This window comes from Elephantulus edwardii, unplaced genomic scaffold (assembly GCF_000299155.1).
Source record: "Elephantulus edwardii isolate Elephantulus edwardi_28Jun2011 unplaced genomic scaffold, EleEdw1.0 scaffold00143, whole genome shotgun sequence".
Lineage (NCBI taxonomy): Eukaryota > Metazoa > Chordata > Mammalia > Macroscelidea > Macroscelididae > Elephantulus > Elephantulus edwardii.
This window is the reverse complement of record NW_006399893.1, coordinates 8,775,147-8,794,479: the sequence shown is the minus strand read 5'-3', so window position 1 is coordinate 8,794,479 and position 19,333 is coordinate 8,775,147. Positions and strand designations below refer to the sequence as shown.

At 41.3% G+C, this 19,333-nt stretch overlaps 1 protein-coding gene across 1 annotated transcript in view; it reads right to left on the bottom strand.

Annotated features, from left to right (window-relative positions):
* MGAT5 (mannosyl (alpha-1,6-)-glycoprotein beta-1,6-N-acetyl-glucosaminyltransferase) overlaps positions 1–19,333 on the bottom strand; it is a 361,502-nt gene that overhangs the window by 183,714 nt on the left and 158,455 nt on the right. Inside the window, exons 5-8 of the mRNA XM_006894455.1 lie at positions 18,412–18,483; positions 14,418–14,579; positions 6,935–7,104; positions 2,653–2,787 (exon numbers count right to left, since the gene is read on the bottom strand). Coding sequence (XP_006894517.1) covers positions 2,653–2,787; positions 6,935–7,104; positions 14,418–14,579; positions 18,412–18,483 — 539 coding nt within the window. The remainder of the gene's footprint in view (positions 1–2,652; positions 2,788–6,934; positions 7,105–14,417; positions 14,580–18,411; positions 18,484–19,333) is intronic.

Genomic DNA, 19,333 nt, shown 5'->3' with positions numbered 1-19,333 from the left:
TTTTTCCAAGCTTTTCTTGAATGAAGTTTATAGTCCTTGGTTTTAGTCCTAGGTCCATGATCCACCTTGAGTTGGTTTTTATATATGGAGTGAGGTAGGGATCTTGTTTTTTCATTTATGTGGTAGCTAAACAAACAACAACAACAAACAAAACAAAACAAAAAAACCACCAACCAAAACAAACAACAACTACAAAACAAAAATACAACAACAACAAATATTCAGTAAGGGGCTTTTTAACGAAGATGGATGAAGATTATTTCACACAGCTGGAAGAAATGAGGTGACCTGTGATTCATGATAATTAAAACAAACAAAAAAAACCTCAACAAACAAAAAACAGGGAATATGGTAGAACGAACTGTATTATAGCTCAAACCAAGTTTTTCATTTCCTTGAGTTTTTAAAAGGAATTATAACCAAAAGAACATACAGACAAGACTGTCTGTCAGTGGGCCCTCTACATCATGGGCTGCACTGCCTGATGAGGAAAGTGCTGCCGGGGCAGATTCCACCAACAGTCCTTGGTCTCTCCCCACCCTGTTTTTAAGAGGGTCCTAACTATTTTCAATTTCTTTGCCTTCTAATTTCTAAAGGATGTCCACTCTGAAAGAACTTTAAAGACTAACATCAACAGTGATTCTGAACTAACCTGCAAAAGAGATACTTAGCTTTGTTGTAGATCCTGTTAGGGGCCATCCAGTGAGTGTGACTCACAGTGAGCCTATGAACAACAGATGAACACTGCCCTATCCTGTACCATCCTCACAATCTCTGTCACACTCAAGGCCATTCTGCACTCAATGTGTCTACCCTCCTGGTTGAGGGTCTCCCTCTCCTTCAAGGAATAACTTCTCTTGGCAACAGTCCAAAGTATGTGAAATGAAACTTTATCATCTTTGCCTCCAAAGAGCACTCTGGCTGCACCTTCTCCAAGATATATCTCTATTCTTTGGGCAGGCCAAGGGATATATTTAGCACTGTTTTCTAACACTACAGTTCAAAATCACTAACTCTTCTTCTGTCTTCCTTAGTCACTGTCTAGCTCTCAGATGCATAGCAAGTGAGTGAAAAGACCAAGACCCAAATCAGACACACCTTAGTCCTCAAACTGACATACCGGCTCTTCAATAATTTGGAGCGGTCCCTGACTATATATAGACTTTCCCAGTACAATACATCTCCTGATCTCCTGCTAATACCAAGAGTATTAATTATGCTCATGCAGAACCTATATAGGGACCAAGAATCAGTTGTTCAAACAGATGCAATCCTGAGCCCCTCAGTCCAATCCCTGACTCTCCAACTCCTGTCAGATTTTGCTAGAAGTTAGTAGGCTTACGGCAGACAAGCAGCAGCAACAGTATATTTAGCTTACATCAATAAAAAAGAAAACAAGCCAGCTGCCATCTCTTCACTCTGAGTCACGTCGACCCCACATGTGCCAAAGCGCAACTTCTCAACAGCAGGTTTTCAGGAAAGACCTAGGCCTTTCACTAGAGGAATCGCTGAGTGACTCCAAACTTTCATCCTTGTGGTTAGGAGCTGAGGGCTGACTGTTTATCTTAGTTTAGGTTATTAGGGACTTTATTACTGGTTAAGTCAGAAGAACATGCCAGACCATTATCTTTGCTCAATAATCAACCAGAAAGAAACACACTGAGTAGTGTTAATGGAGAAATTGTCCTTCTTCTCTTAGGAAGCTGGTTCAAACTCTGAGTTACCATTCACTACTGGCTGGTACAATGTTTACCAAGCTGCAAAAATTATATTTTCATACAATATAATCTTTATTGAAATTTACTCATCAATTTAAAACTATTTTTAAAGAGATATTTTATTGAGACCATAAATGAAAGTATCAACTATAATAAACAGCAGCTTAAAAAAGGCACATATAGTTCCATAAAAAAAAAGTATTTTATTTAAGCTTAGACATATAAGCCTGCTAAATGGTAAGAATTATAGCTACTCTCACTTTGTTGAAAATCTACCTTAGTGTGAAAAATAATGTTGAAGACACATTAGCATTACATTAAGTCTCTTTTCACAAAGGCTGAATCGAAATTGAAAAATTAATAAATCTCATTATGTAATTCAGTGTTACTTCATTTTCATGCTATGTTTGTGTACCAAGAAAAAGCATGTAAAAGAATTCCAAATACTACTTCTTCCAAACCCACATCTTAAAAGTGGAGATGAAGTAACAAAGAGTCCCAATGGGCAAGTGCCAGATGAAGCCTTCACACAAGGTACTACAGCTTTCTCTTCCAAGAACAAGAATACCAATGACGGCAAAGGTACAAAAAGATGAATCACCATTTCAAACCTAAGGAGCATGAGACACAGCACTGCCCATATTTTACCACAATCGTTATTTGATTAAACAGATGAGACTGGTGTGGGTGTACTGGAAGAAGAATGTTAAATATTAAGGAAGGCAAAAAGGAGATCAGACACTCGTTTTCTATTCTTGAGAAATCAATGAAAATAAGGCATAGCCTTGAAGGTAAAAAAGTCACCGTGAAGAATATGAATTTCCATTAGAAATGAGGAAATGTATTCTACACAGCTCCTAAGATAAGCCTTTCTTATCTGCAAGCATGTAATCCTTGAGGTAGCAAGTCTGTATGTAAAAGTTTGTATACTTACTGGTAATGAACCCAGGATGGTCCAAGAGTTTTCTTGAATTGAGCGAGGCCCACAATGTCAATATAAATAAGCTCAACGATTCTGTCTCCTACAGTCGGGCAACCAGAGCGGTTCCCTACAACTTTCTTCATTATTCTAGAGAAAGGGTAGAGGGGGAAAAAGAGATCATTTACTTAAAGGCACTGTAATTGGCACCTTTATTTATTTTTACTTTTTATTGTCCCTTGTAGTCTGTGCTCTCTACATGGATATATGTGCAGCACATATACACACTCAGGTTCAAACATCATCTGTCACAAGAAGAACCCATCCCTTTCACAGGCTCTTCTCCCTGCCTGTTTTGCCTGTCTACTGATGTAGTCACTGTAGTTTAGTGTGTTATTACTGGCAATTTAGGGTTGGTTATGCATAAAATAGTCTATTGTTGTCGATAGTTTGTCTACATTGTTGGCAACGTTAATAGGCAAATAAACATTCAAAGAAGCTTCATCCAAGTGAATGGCAAAGCTCTTCAAAATACACTGCCTCTCCAGATTTTTCCCACCCATCCAAACCAGTCAGATCCCCTATTCTGACTCTGAAGAAAACAGCCTCCGGCGTGGAGCAAGCACAGCCTTTGACTTGCAGGAAGCTCTGGCCTGGCTGTCAATGAGCAGCAACAAGAACTGAGACACTTTGCTGAACTTGCCTCGGCTCATTGTTTTTCCTTCCTTATGACTTACACAAAGGCTTGATATGACTGCATAAGACACCACCTCTATGGAGGCCTGAGGAGGACTAAGTGCTATGGACCAGAAAGTCCCTAATGTGTCCTGAAGCCTGAGGCACTGGTGGTCTCTCTCACAGAGATGAATCTATTTATTCCAGCTCCTACTGACTTACCTTTTCTACCAATGCCTACTGTAGTAACTTCTTCTGTACAGTTTCTGATCATTCGCTAGCTATTTCTCTTATGTCCATTTTCTCTTAAACTGGACTGTATTTCAAAACTGGCCCAACAGCTTTTTTTTTTCCTTCAGCCCCCTTCATTCTTTTCTTTACACTCATCCATTCATCCATCCATCCATCTAAAAACATCCTTGAACTCAAAAAGTGCCCGTACACTTGACTGGAATCCCAGATCCACACGTGGTAGGAAGTAATTAAGTACTAACTGCACTGTGATTTATCTAGAAAAACATCTTTGAGGCCTCTGCTCACACTCTACAACAGTTTCTCATCAAATTCAAGGCATTTGATCTCAAAAGACAATGTCATAGTTTAGACATTCTTTTCTGTGTTTCTGAAAAGGCTGGGATGCTTATAACTACTTTCTTTCCAGATGACTTTGAAAGAGTGAGAATACTGTCTGTAAAGGAACCTACAGAAAACACACTTCACCTTTCAAGCCAAACTACTCAACTATGCCAGTGTAGCCATCTGTAGCCACTATCAGTCGCCACTGAGTTGATTTTGTGTCACAGTGGCCCTAGATGTGTGAGCAGAGCTGTGCTCCACAGGATTTTCAGTGGCTGATTTTTCGAAAATAGGTTAAAGTGCTAACTTTGCAATGGGCAGTCAAATACACAGGTGGCCCACGGGCTCTAAAGCACTCACACGGTTGTGCTGCTGCTGGGGGCTCACAGGAAATCCATGCACAACAGCCACAAGCGCTGCCTGGCCCTGCCCCGTTCTCACAGCCACTGCCGGCTGGAGACCAGTGGGACAGGCAGCATAGCTGTTCATACCATGGAGGGGCTTCGTCCTTTTCCACTGACCCTCTACTTTATTAAGCATGAGGACCTCCTCTAGAGAGTGACCTCTCCTGATAACAGGTCCAAAGTATGTGAAATGCAATCTCACCATCCTCATTTCTAAGGCATGTTCTGGCATCCTCCACTGTAGCTAAGTCACTTCTACCCACCTCATAACTACCCTTTGGAACAAAGAACTGCCCACAGTTTCTGATTCTAGAAATCTATACAGGAGCTGCACATCTTTCTCCCTCAGAGTGGCTGGTGGGTTGGAACCACTGGCCTTTCGGTTAACAGCCCAATTCTTAAGCCTCCATGGCTGTGGCTGTGCTCCAATAAAATTTCATTTACAAACACAAGAGTGTTCTGGCACTCTTGTTTGGTGGCACTATTGTTCAGTAGTAGCCAAACCTGTCTCTACCAGTATAATGACCTGTTGTTGTTAAGTGCTACTGAGTCGACCATGACTTATAACGACCCCATGCACAATAGCTTGGAATCCTGCTCTATCCTGGGCCAATTACATTGTCTCTGAAACACCTACTCTCATCACCCCAGTTACTGTCATCCACTGTTTCCCTCTCCTGCACTGTCCCTCCACCCTTCCAAGCATGATGTCCATCTCCAAGGACTGGTCTCTCTCGGCCTGCATACACAGAGTATGCTAGACAGAGCCTCAAAATCCTTGTCTCCAACAAACAGCTTGGCTTCACTTTCCATCTCATTCCCAAAACCTTGATTCCACTAGATTAGGCACTAGAATTTTAAAAAATGTTTCAGGAAATTCTAATATATCAGCAAGTTTGGGAACTACTGTAGTATGTTGCTTTTACAATTATCATCTTTAATAAAATATCTCTGCCTCTGTCATCAAGATGTTGATAAACTTTGCAGACATCCTCCTGATCACAGAATTAAATCTGCCTAGTAAGTCTCTGTCTCTCTTCTCCGCTCTGAGCAGGACTGTGTCCTCAATGGGCTCTACCCTCCACTACTCATACTCCATCCGCTCACCACTCACCCACTCCTTTATCCCCTCACATACTCAATGAGTAAACAAGGATCAGCACACAGTGTGTATCAGGCTCGATTCAGGATGTTAAATATGGTGAACTGTATCCACATCGTTTCTGCATCTCCTAGTGTCCACATCTTAACCTCTATTAATTAGATTGGGTTGCAATTATCAGAAGAATGGCAGCCCTTTGACCGCATGCTGGTCATCTCTGCATACACCATTCCAAACGGTAGCCCAGAGGAAACATGGAAAGAGCAACTGATAAACTGATTAATGAATCCACTTTACAATGTCTACATCCTATGCGTTTAAGCAAACAAGAAGATGGCAACACGAAGCCACAGGATAAAGAGCAACACTGTTCAGAAAACCTCACGTCCATCTATCCTTGAAAGTGGCCGTATAGTTAGGAGCACAGGCTCTGATGTCAGATGCAGTACTGAAATTCTGACTCTCGAACACTACCCATGTGACACTGAACGCTTCAGTTTTGGTCTCTCTGGGCCTCAGTTTCTTCAATTTAAAATATTTAAAATGCAAGCAGTAAAAGGACTTCTGGGTTTGTGCCAAGGACAGAACTGATGAGCTACTGAAATGAAAGTGCTTTTTGTCTGGTAAACATTAGACACTACACAAATGTTGGCTCTGAAGAGTCATTTCCAGTATTACTATTGTCTTAAGTGTTGACAGAATATTTTAATTAAGTCTTTATCACGGCATTTAGAATATGGAAATCACTTAGCAAGTGAAACCTGGTATTATCAGCAATATTACTGTTTTCATCTCAATACTGCCAGTGACCAGGTGTGGCTCTTAGCCTCAAGCAAAGAGACCTTTTAGGGCATGAATGTCTGGGTCAGTGAAGGAGAAGAGGGGAGAACACACGTTTTAATATCTCTTCTAAATCTAGAAATTTGTTTCTGAAAACATTTGACATATGGCACCACAATAATGTGGCCACTGGGTAGAATGTCTTGATGGGTCCCTGCTTAGCTGTCTCAAGCTAAAAGGATTTCAAAGGGCCAGAGCTAGAAGCAAATTTCAGTGAAGCAGAAAACTCAGGTATATAGTTAACAGACTTAGAGTTAAAAGCTAATTGAAAAGGAATTGGATCAGGGCTTTCAGGAAATTCATTCCATCCAAATTAAATTATAAACAGGAACCTGCCCTGTTTTAAGACAGAAAGCTTGATGCTGAGTTGGGAATCGTATGAATTTCATCATTTAGAAAAGTCAATAATGTTTTGTGCTGCAGATGTTGGAAGCACCTGGAATAGCAAAGAATAAGTGCCTTCGTTTGAATTTTCTGGCATTCATTTATGAAGGCTCTGGTGCCGGCAGCTACAATGAACACATATTATCCTTTTCACAGTGTATGTATTTAGCTCCTGAAAATAATCTTCTTATCTCCTGTTTAGTGAATTATCACTTCCATTTTCCTCCACAAGAAACTGCACATTAATAGAGGGCTTTACGAGTTTACAATTTCTTTTTTGTATTCTGATTTTAAAATTGAAAAGTAATCTCCTTACTCCTTGAGCTCAGCCAGTGAAGCTGAAATCCTAATGTCATGGCCCAGTAAGTACAGAGATGTAATTAAATCACTCCACTGAACTAATTCGCCGAGAGGGCCACCGCTGAAAGCTGTCTCTGCAATCTTAAATCCAGATTCCTTGGTCAGGAGTCCAAGGTGAACCAGGACCTAGAAAACAACAGAGACATGTATTGATTCCTATTCAACCAAGGACAGACTCCACAGCAACACGCTAGGCCACCAATCAATTCTAAACTCATACTGATATTTTACTGAATCTTAATAGAGGGAATGTCATTTTTCTAGAAATAAGAAACTCAGTAGAAACATTGAAAGAGCTCTGTAGGCCTAGTGGATAGAAAGTTATGTTACTAAGCCAAAGGTGGGTGATTTTAATCTGTGGCCCTCAGGCCTGGTTTTAATTGGTTTTGGTCAAACATTCTTCTAAGTGGTATAGCACTGGGCTGTCCATTTTCTGTAGAGAGGTAACTTGTGGTTGCTGTGATGCTGAACACTGTGACACTGATGTGTCAAATGCAATAATGGTGACTCATGGTGAATTTTCCTGATTAAAACAAGCTTGAAAGCAGGAGTGGCATCTACTTCTAAAATAGCTTGCCTCTAGAAACTATGAATGTGGAGAATGACTAAAGTTATGAGAGTGTTCAGGTTTTTCGTTCATAGGGTTGCTATGAATCATCTATGACTCAACGGCCCTTAACACCAACATCACTGCCACTGATCTACGTGCATGCTGTTGTTGTGGTGTGCCGTCAAACCAGAGCTGACCCATAGCTGACTTTCCAGCCAGTTTTCAGAGGCAGTAAATTGCACAGGAGGTGAATGCCCTTTCTTCTCCCACAGAGCAAGTGGTGGATTCAAACCACACTGTGTGCCTTTAGAATTGCAACACAGCTTCTTATCACAAGGCCACCATGAGCGTGAGGGGTGATGAAATAAAGTTGCTTTTCAAAAATGAGATCTATCTCAAAAATCAGAATGAAAGAGAGTGAGCCAGGATAATGCAATCTTGTCTTACACCAATATTAGACTTTCCTTCACAGTTGAAAAATGTTTGACTTTTAACACAGAAAATTTAAAAAAGATAGAAAAGTGGACACTGTAAGAGGCCAATACTGATACACTCATCACGTAGCTTCAATAATTACGAACTCATGAAAAGGGCTACTTAATTCTCAAAAAAGTTTGTCATCAAGTGGACTCTCGTTCATGGTGACCCCATGTGTATCAGAGAAGAGCTATGATCCACCAGGTTCTCAAGAATGGATTTATTCAGGAGCAGGTTGCCAAGCCTTTCTTCCTTGGTTCTTGTTGGTGGACTCAAACCTCCAGCCTTAGGGTTAGCAGAAGACTGCAGCAATCATTTGAACTATCATTTGAACTTTCCAAGGCCTATATTTAATCTACATCTTCTGTTTTCTCTCAAACTATGAATTATTTTAAAACTGATCCTAGTTATATATCTTTTTGCCTGTAAATAATTCCATAAGTATTGCTGAAAGAAACAAACTTTTGCTTTGAAAACATAGTCAACATCATAACCACATGTATAAGGGAATATTATTCTTCAACACCATGTGATACTGAGTCGATGCCCATATTTCAACTGTCCCTGCTTTTTGCAAGAACAGCTCTTTGATTCAGAAGTAAATCTAACCTCCTTCAACCTACAGTCATCACTCTTATTGAGGAGAAAAGACAGTCAGTTGTATTTCCAGGAGTGTCTATGACAGTCTGGATTTTGCTGAATCCAAGAAAATGATACAATATATTCCTCAGCCCCTTCTATTTTCAGTAAACTGGTAATTAGAGACACAGATTGGTTAATTTAGGATTTGGTATTCTGGTACTATTTCTTGCTACGTGACACCCTTAATCCCACTGGAAGCAAAGGCCTTGGTGCCTGCTCTGTGCTGTCAGCAGCCATAGACAACACCACTAGGTCCAAACATTCATCATCACCAAAACCTGCTGCTTCAAAGTTGACTCCAACTCATGCACAGACCTGTGTGTTGGAGCAGAACTGTATCCACTGGGTTTTCAAGGCTGATTACAGAAGCAGTTATGAAATGTGATGTCCTTCTCCACTTCTTAGCTATAATGTTTCAATACTGAGAAATCAGCCTTCTTCGGCTACTCTGTTTCCCTGTAGTAGTGCCTGTATGAAACTGTGTGGAAAATACTTTCTTCCTTTACTTAGTAGTTTTCAAAACAGAGAACTGTTTTATGGTACACTCCAAAGAAACCAGGGAGCTCTGGTGGCTTAGTAATAAGGAATAGGGCTGCTAACTCAAAAGTACACATTTCAAACCCACGAGCTGGTCCATGGGAGTAAGATGGGCTATTTTTTCTTATGCAATTGACTGTCTCTGAAAACCTGCTAGCTGGTCAGCTCTCAGTCAATTCTTCCTCAATGGTGTTGCTGTTGTTGTTAAGTGCTGCTGAGCTGCTTGTGACTCATAGTGACCCTATGTATAACAGCTCTGAACCCTTCTCTATTCTTAGCCTTATTGTCTCTGAAACTCCTACCCTTATTACCCCAGTCACTGAGTCAATCCATCTCATTGAGAGTCTTCCTCTCTTGAGCTCTCCCTCCACCCTCCCAAGAATGTTGTCCCTCTCCAAGGAATGGACCCTCCTTGAAACATGTCTAGAGTATGTCAGATGGAGCCGCAGAATCCTTGCCTCCAAGGTGCAGCCTGCTTTCACCCTCTCCAGGACAAACATCTTTGTTCTTCAGTACTCTTCTCCAGCACCACAGCTCAAAGGTATGGTACTCAACAACAAAGCAACCAATAGGGATTAAAGAAGTTAAAACAAAACAACAAAACAAATTATAAGAATTTCTGTCAGGCTGCTGGATGAGGATATAGGAAGCACTTGGCACCACATGGCAGGGCCCACAGCTGGGCTCCTCAAGGTGCAACAGAGGCTGAGGTGAAGCTGTATAAAAGCCAAGTGTGTAAAGGATGACTATGAAGAAGTCATTAGGGTCACAACTGCATGATACAGTGGAGTTCAAAGCTACATCCTTTAGGCAACTGGGTGAATATCTGGGTCCTTAACTATGGCACTTAAAAATACTTTCTATCACATCAAATATTCCACACAACATTTTGAGAAGGAAGGTGAATAGGTCATGAAGACAAGAAGTAATAAAATTTTATTTGACATTGATTACCTTATTACACAATAACTACAAAAAATACATTTTTGGACAGTCACTATTATCTTTGCTAGACAATAAAGTCCTTTTAAAATAAGTCATTATAAAATCTTGGATATGAACATATTTTTTTATTATTATTGAATTTTATTCGTTTTAATGAACATTTACAGAGATTTTGGGTTTTCATTCATTTATTGTTGCACTGTTTTCTCTACCCTCCTCCCCAGTTCGTTCTTCTCCCCCCCCCCGCCAATGTCTGTTTTAATTGTCCAATTGCCACAGTGCTTGTCAAAGCCAGTTCTGATTAATCTCCTTTGTCAGTGTGTCCCTTGCTATTCCCTATCACTCCTCCCTGAGAGAGACTTCACCCTGATTCATAAGGAAAAGGGGATGGCGTATTCTCTTAGCTACTTCCTGCTGAAAAGGGATGCTGTGGGTTTCAGGGTGAAGGTCTTCTCTCACTACTCTAAAGGGCCCCTTTGGCAGTAGGAAACACAAAGACTATTATGGAGATTGATTTTGGAATTTAGAAGCACTGTTATCAATTGTGCTTAGCTGTACATGTTCAAGATATGAACATATTTGATATGTTTCAATACACTGCATTATTACTTTACGATCAAATTGTTCCACCTGATCCAGGGGACATTATCACGGTAAGCATCTACGTTCCTGTAACACAATCCTGGCAGTGCTTACTACCCTCTTTGTTCTCTGATAAGATAATCCAAGTTCTTCAGGAAAAACTTCTCCCACCTGAAGTAGCTATTTTAAGGAGATCCCAGAAACCTAATAGTGGGAATGGCATTCAGAGAGCAAGCTTAGGTGCTCATCACTACTGGGTTTATTTATTACAAACTTTAGGACTCAATGCAGAAAGGAATTTTTCCACAAAGACAAAATAAATCATAATTCCAATGTAAACTCAAAATTGTAGCATTTTTATATAAGATTGTCTGACATTTCTTGTCTCTTTTCTCCCACACCGACAAGTTAATTCTCAAGGACAATAACATAACTGCTCACTTAATTCACATAACTGACTCAGTAAGAATCAAATTACAACTATCAAATACAGAATTAGCAAGAAAAGGTGTAGGATGTTCAAAGTACTGTGTTCTAATCACTGAAAAGAATCATTTTTGATGCTTTCTAAACTAAAATATGTAGCCAGTTTGTTTTCTTCCCTGTGTGATTTTGAGAGATTTCTTTGTTCTTCATCTCTATCTATTTTTAGTGGGTGTAATTAAATATTCAGTGCTCTTCTCCAACACCACTGCTCAAAAGTGTCAATCCTTTTTCTGTCATCCTTATCCAATGTCTAGCTCTCAGATGCATAGCAAGTGATCGGAAAGGCACTGGCTTGAATCAGAAGCATCTCAGTCCTCAACTGACATCATTACTCCTCAGTAATTTGGAGGGGTCCTTAACAGCACATTCTCCCAGTGCAATGCGTCTCTGTATTTCCTCACTGCTGGTACCAAGGGTGTTAATTGTAGATCCTAGCAAGATGAGATTGATGACAGTTTCAGTCTCCTCTCTAGCCATTATAATGTTGCCTATAGATCCAGTAGTAAGAATCTTTCTTGTCACTGAGATGCAATCCATACCGAAGGCTGCATTCCTTATCTTCTACAACAAGTGCTTCAAGTCTTCCTTATTTTCAGCAAGCAAGGTTGTGTCATCTGCATAACACAGGTTATTGATGAGTCTCCCTCCAATCCTGATTCCACACTCTTCTTCAAAGAGTCCAGCTTCTCAGATTATTTGCTCAGCATACAGATTGAATGTTGCTGTTGTTCTTATGTATGAAGAAAGAATACAACCCTGATGCATTCCCTCCTTTTTAAACCATGCAGTGTTCCACTGTTCTGTTCACACAACAGTCTCCTGGTCTAGGTATAAGTTCTGCATGAACACAATCAAGTGCTCTGGGATTCCCATTTTTCTCAATGTCAGCTATGTTACTGGATCAATGTTATTATGATCCACACAGTCAAATGCTTTTGCATCGTCAATAAAGCACAAATAGAAGTTCATCTGGTATTCCTTACTTTCAGCCAGGATCCATGTAACATAAGCAATGATATTTCTGGTGCTATGGCTTCTTCTAAATCCTGCTTGAACTTCTGACAGTTCCCTAACTATGGACTGTTCTAGCCATTTTTGAATGATCTTCAGCAGTATTTTGTTTGCATCTGCTATTAATGATATTGTTCGATAGTTTCCACATTCTGTTGGATCACCTTTCTTGGGAATGAGAACAAATATGACCTCTTACAATTTGTTGGCCAGACACCTGTCCTCTAAATTTCCTGGCATAGACTGGTGAGAGTATCCAAGGCTGCACTGTTAACTGAAACAACTGATAATCCCATAGATTCCTGGGGTCTTATTTGTTGCCACTGCCATCAATGTAGCTTCTACTTCCTCCTTCATCACCATTGGCTCCTGTTCATATGGTACTTCCTGAAATTTTTCAGTGTCAATCATTTCTTTTTGGTACAGTGATTCTGTGTATTCCTTTCATCATCTTTTGATGCTTTCTGGGTTATTCCATATATAGCTCACAGCATCTTTCAATGTTGCGACACGAGACTTAAATATGTTTTCAGCTCTTTCAGCTTGAGAAATGCAGAGTGAGTTCTTCTCTTTTTATTCTCCAATTCCAGCTCCCTGTACATTCTATTATAATAGTTTGCTTTGTCCTACTGACCTGCCCTTTGAAATCTTCTGTTCAGCTCTTTTACCTTAGCATATCTTCCTTTTGCTTTGGCTTCTCGATGCTCCAGTGTAGTTTTTAAAGTTTCTTCTGAAATTCATTTTGATTTTTTCTTTCTCCTCTGCTTTTGTAATGAGCTTTAGCTTTCTTCATAGAAGATATCCTTGGTATCATCCCACAAACTCATCTGGTCTTCAATCATTGGTTTGCAATGCCTCAAACTTATTTTTAAGATGATCCTGAAATTCAGATGGAATTGATTCAAGATGGTATCTTGGTTCTTGTTGACTTATTTTCATTTTCTTCAGCCCCAATTTGAACTTACATATGAGTAACTGATGATGTGACCCACAGCCCTTCCCTAGTCTAGCACTGAACATTCCATGGAAGGCCAAGAGAACAAACAGATATGTCTTGGAGAGGGTGCATCCAGAGTGCTCTTTGGAAGCAAGAATGATGAGGCTTTGCCTCATACTTTGGGCAAGCTGGTAGGAGGGGCTATTCCTTAGAAAAAGACATGATGCTGGGTAAGGTGAAGGGTCAGTGAAGGAGAGGAAGACCCTCCACTAGGTGGCCTGACATGGTGACTGCTGAGGTGGAATCTTGTGTGTCAGGAAGTGTGAAGATGGTGCAGGACAGAACAGGGTTCAGATCTTTTGTTCATAGGGTCACTATGAGTCTTACTCAACTCAACAGCACCTAACAACAACAACAACAATTAAATACTGTTTTATAGTTATACAAAATAGGGAGCTCTGGTGACACAGACTGTAGGGAGTACACTGCTAACCCAAATGTGGTGCCTCTGTGGTACTTCAAATCCACGAGCGGCTCCACTGCAGAGAGATGGGCAATCTCCTCCTGTGCTGTTTGTAGCCTCTGAAAACCCACTGGATAGTCAACTATGATTTGGTTCCATCATGGAAGCAGTGAGTTTAAATTTTTTGAACCATGCAAAATATTTCTAAAGTCAAATCAGCACAATAAGATAGAGTCAGTGAAATCTTATTTTCATACCTAGCATTTCCATTGGATTAGCTTTCTCCTCCTCTCTACATTTGGCCATTGGTTTCAATATTACCGTTATAATTAATACTTTGTCCAAACCCAAAATTTGCCAATGACCAGAAATACACACTTGCCAAGAAGATGTAACCGAATTGGTATAAACAGTGTGCTCCCAGAGGTGGGATTCAGGGAAGGAAATGAGGACCAATGTCCTGACTCTATAAAGCAAAGTATTCAGTCCACTGTCCACAGGGTTGCTAGTGGGAACTGACTCGCTGGCATCTAACAACAAGAACAAACCTCAGGCCCTGCAGTCAGAATGTTCAAAAGAAAATTTTGCAGGCACCTCTGTTGCTTGTCTTCATCCAGCAAATGTGTGCTGGTCCCTGCTGGGTAGGAACACCGTAACTGGGGAAAGGAGTATCTGAAGACTTACAGAAAACAGGTTCCGCCTGAGGGAACAGCATCTGAGATATGACATTTCTTAGTTTTGTTTCCAAGCAGAAGCAAATTTTAAAAGAGAACGGGAATCTGAGTGAACGGAATTAATAAGAAACTCACTTTCTTCCTCTTTCTCTTTTCAAGATTCTGCTTTTCTGCCAGCGCCTTGATTGCCTGGATCCATGCATCAGCCATTCGCCGGATCCGGAGTCTCATCCACCGGAATTCTTCATGCTTTTTCATTGTATTGTAGAGAATATTAAAATCCGTACGAATCTCTGCCTAGAAACAGAAATTTAATAAAATGAATAGAAGATAAAGTCAAGATGCATAATGGTTGTCATGATGTGACATTTGAAAACTTGAGAGAGAGATAAGTCAAATAAATACAAGACTTTAAAAAAGTAAGTCCCATAAATAGTGGTGCACACAGCAGCACTTGGACCATGTCGCCTTTCAGGGGCTATGCCGTGCCCCTCAAAGCGAATATGGAGGTTCTACATGCCTAGTGGAGAAAAAAAAAGAAAAAAAAAAGTGAGTCCCTGTCTGCTACATAGCTTTAGTTTCAGGTTTGCAGATTTACGTGAAAGCCCCTGCCTACTAATATACTATGTTGTTGTTGTTGTGTGTGCTAACCAGTAGGAACCAGTCCAAAGCTGACCCTCCTGCAGGTTTTCAGAGGGAGTTCAATGACGTAGGAGAAGATTGCCCATCCTTCTCTAGCAGAACTGAACCGCATGCTTTTGGGACCGCAGTGCAGCTTCTTACCATCAGGTTGTACAGAAACTAAGAATGGCAGCACAGTCACAGCAAAGCTCTAGGCCACGTTAACACACATTTCCACAATGAGCATGCATGAAGGGCCCAAAATTCTCTGCGCCCAAATTTATTGTGCCATGTGGATCTTTTGAAGGGCAGAAGATTTCTGAGATACTGAAGTACATTCTTACAAGGCTAGAAAACACTATGGAGACTGTCAAAAAGCTTGCTCTGCTCCACAGTGGAAAAACCAAACAAACAAAACCACCACTATTTAAAAAAAAAAAAAGATCATATCACATACACACAAAACCCTCATTGTTAGACTCCGAACTGACCCACAGCTGCCCCTCTAGCAGGTTTTCAGAGTCTATAAAGAAAATAAAGTTGGCTCAGGATAGAGCTGGTTTCAGGGCTGTTGTACACAGGGTCACTATGAGTTGCAAGTGACTCGACAGCACATAACAACAACAACAACAACAACATAAAGTACATGGCAGGACACTGCTCATCTTTCCCCTGAGGAGTAACTACTGGATCTGAACTGCCTGACTTTGGTTTGGCTGCTTAACTCCTTACCCACTAAGCCATTAGAGCTCCCTTCAGCTTTATGCTGTGTACTGTTGAGTTGGAATGGTCCCATAGCTGACCCTCTGGCAGGTTTTCAGAGGCAGTAAATCGCACAGGAGGATTCTACCCATCCATCCCCCACGGAGCAGCTGGTGGATTTGAACTGAGGGCCACTGGGATTGTAGCACCGTTTCTTACCACTAGGCCACTAGAGCTCCCACAGCCTGTACAAGTAGCCTGGAATATAACTAACACAGGAAGCTCCAGGTTTGCCTTCCTAAAGATCTTTAACTTTACTAACAATTCTTTTGCCTTAAGCCTTATTGCTTGTTAACCAACCTCCTCGTTAGATGTCCTGGTTTAGTTTAGCTTTGTTTTTTTTAAGATTTACTTCTTTAAAACAAGGCCTAAAGGTAAAAATCAGTTCCAGTCAGTTTCTGGAACATGTGTAGCAATACTATTTGTGACCAAATGCTGACCTTCCCAAATAAGCAGGGAAGCTTTCCACCAGACAGGGGAAGTGGATCAGAGCACCTTGTTTCACGTTCTATCTTCACTATCCCATAATTAGCGATGTTGCTCAGGAGCTCTAGGTACCTGGTGGTTATGGAGTCAACCCAGAGACAGCTGGAATCTACCCGTCTCTGAGCTGAATCACCAGTTCAATGAGAAAGGTGGGCTATCTCTTCCCATGTGACTTACAGCCTCTGGATTCATACCCACTGGAGGGTCAGCTATGAGTTGGTTCTGACTCGAGAGCACGTAACAGCAACCACTCTTGACCCAGAAGCCTCACAGATGGGATCCATTTGGATAAAGACTGGCTGTTCATGTAACCCAGCGACCCCATCTTTTCTTCATAAGCCAGTTCCTGGCAGCCCCACCTCTGCTTATGAATAAATATGACGTCCTTACCAATAGAGATCTCTTTCTAACAAGCCCCTCCTGCTCCTCTGTTCAAAAAGGCATGAGCCATGCATGAGGTAAGCTGTTCGAGGGGCTCCACACCTCCCCTTGCAGGTTACCTTCTCTCTTTAATAAATTCCTTGCTTGTGTGATAAAGCTGCCCCTTATTTTGCCATTCTTACTTATCAAGGAGTTGTTGCTGTTGGTGGTGGTGGTGGTAGTGGTGGTGTTAAGTGCCACAAATCGAGTATGACTCACCTCTGACACACCACTGCAGCCACTGTGCCAATCCAGCTCGTTAAGGGTCTTCCTCTCCTTCACTGATCCTCCACCTTTCCCAACATGATATCATGTCCCTTTCCAAGGAAGTCTCTCTCCTAGCAACATGCCTAATGTACGTGAGAGGAAGCTTCATCATCTCAGCCTCCAAGGAGCACTCTGGCTGCACCTTCTCTAAGACATATCTGCTTGTTCTTTTGGCAGCACCATGGAGAACTCCAAATTCAAAGGGTGATCCTCTAACAGTGGTCCTTGAAGTGTTGGCTGTGAGAGGTGACTCCCCTTCTGGAGTGGTGCACAGCACCCTGCAGGAGGCAGTGTCCAGGTGTGGAAGGGGTCATCACACCACAAACAGATCCACCGCAAGGTCTGCTTTGTGGTTTTAGAGCCCAATCTTGGGTCTCATCTGGTTTCTGCCATTTTTTGAAACTGGTATTCATATAATTATTCATATGCATTGTATTTTATTCATGTACATAATGGGGTTTTTGTGTGTTTCATTCTTTCCTTTACTGGCATTGTTTCATACAATCCTTTCCATATATTGTATTTTATAAAATCAATCACCATTGAACTATGCCCACTATTACCCTGTCTTTTTAGGTCCTCACTGGATCTTTCCCATTTCCTTTACCCCCTCCCTCCACCCACCACATTGTGTGACCCTGCGATTTCCCCATCCTCACCCCTCTGCTTCCCCCCCTTGGACTCCCATTATGTTTTACTAGTTATCCTTCTATTTATAGGTGAAAAGTGTGAAGTTTAGAGAACCAGGCTCTTCAACTGAGGCGCTTCACAACAGCTTGTGCTCTTGTGATTGCGAGAAGGTAAGGGGGGGTGGAGAATCTCCTTTCCTATCATTTACAACTGTGTTGACTTGCTGATTCTTGGCTGTCTGTAGTTCCAATGCTTTCCTCGGTTTCCTGATTCAAAATCTCTCAAAGCTGAGTGTTGCTACATTTGTGGGGAGGGTCTGAACAACTGTGTGCTTCTGTCACCATCTTCCCAGATTCTCATTTATCATTTTAAATTTACCTCCAATGTCAGCTTCTCCCTGAAGTCTCCCCTGACGCCTGCAGCAGGCCAGGACTGCTAGTTCCTTATAAATTCCCACAGGTCTCTATGACACTGTTTACATCAGGACTGATCATTACAACAATTACCCTTGTTAGATCGCTTAGTACACTGTTAACTGGCACCAGGTATCATTCACATGTTACTGCTGTTGTTAGATGCTACTTAGTTAAGTACTACTTGTAGTGACCCTACAAAGAGCAGATCTGAACCCTGTCCTGTCCTGTGCCCTCCTCCTCATCTCTGACACACTTGAGCCTGTTGCTGCAGTCCCTGTGTCTATCCATCTGGTTGAGGGTCGTCTTCTGTTGAGCACTGTTCATATGAGTTGCACATCATTTAAGAACCTTCAGGGAAGTTCTCAATAAGTAAACACATGCTAACTGGCCAGGTATGCAGACTGGTACCAGAACTGTTCCACTTAGCACTATGTCACATTGAACTTGGATGTGTAGAAGATTCCACAGGCACTTGCTCGGCATCTGATCTAAACTCATACTACTAAGATGCTTCCAAAATCACTTACCAATGAATTATGATCAGCTTCCTCATAGGGATTTTTTACTCTCCAAGGTAAATGAGGACACCAATTTTCAACCTGGGGGAGAAAAATTGCTATCAGAGACAACAAACAGCCTTAGATGATGTCTGATGTCTTTAAAGGAATTAATATGTACATAAAACACATAGGACAAAGCTTGAAACATACAAGCATTCCACAGAGGTTGGCTATGATTATCATGACAAGGAGTTTTGGTGGTGAGGTGTGCTGTGATGCTAACCCAAAGGTCAGTGGCTTGAATTCACCAGCTGCTCTATGAAGGAGGATGGGCAGAGAATCAATAAGATTCACTCTGGTGACTTTGGTGTTGTGTGTGCCACTGAGTTGGAATTGACCCCAGTTGGTTTAGAGGCAGTAAAATGCCCATCCTTCTCCCATGGAGCAGGTGGTAAGAATCGAACCACGTGCCTTCGGATTACAGCACAGTTTCTTACCACTGTGCTGCCAATGCAAAGTTAGGCAGTTTGAACCCACCAGCTGCTCCACAGGAGAAAGATAGACAATGCCCTCCTGTAAGATTTACTGCCTCTGAAAACCCCCTCGAGGGTCAGTTATGGCTTTGTTCTGACTCAATGGTGCATAATAACAATAACACCACCAATTTATCTACCTATTTAACTGACTCACAGCTGACCCTCCAGGGGGTTTTCAGAGACTGTAAATCACATGGAAGGGGATTGCTGGTGGATTTGAACTACCTGCCTTTGAGTTGGCAGTACAACTTTTTACCTACTGAGCCACCAGAGAAACCCAATGGATGGTCCCTAGCAGTTACAAATGACTTCACAGCAGCGGCTGGGTCATTACTGTTACTAGTCAAGACTCTTTTTTTTCTATAATTATATTTTATTAATTTTCATAAACATTTACAGAGATTTTGGGTTTC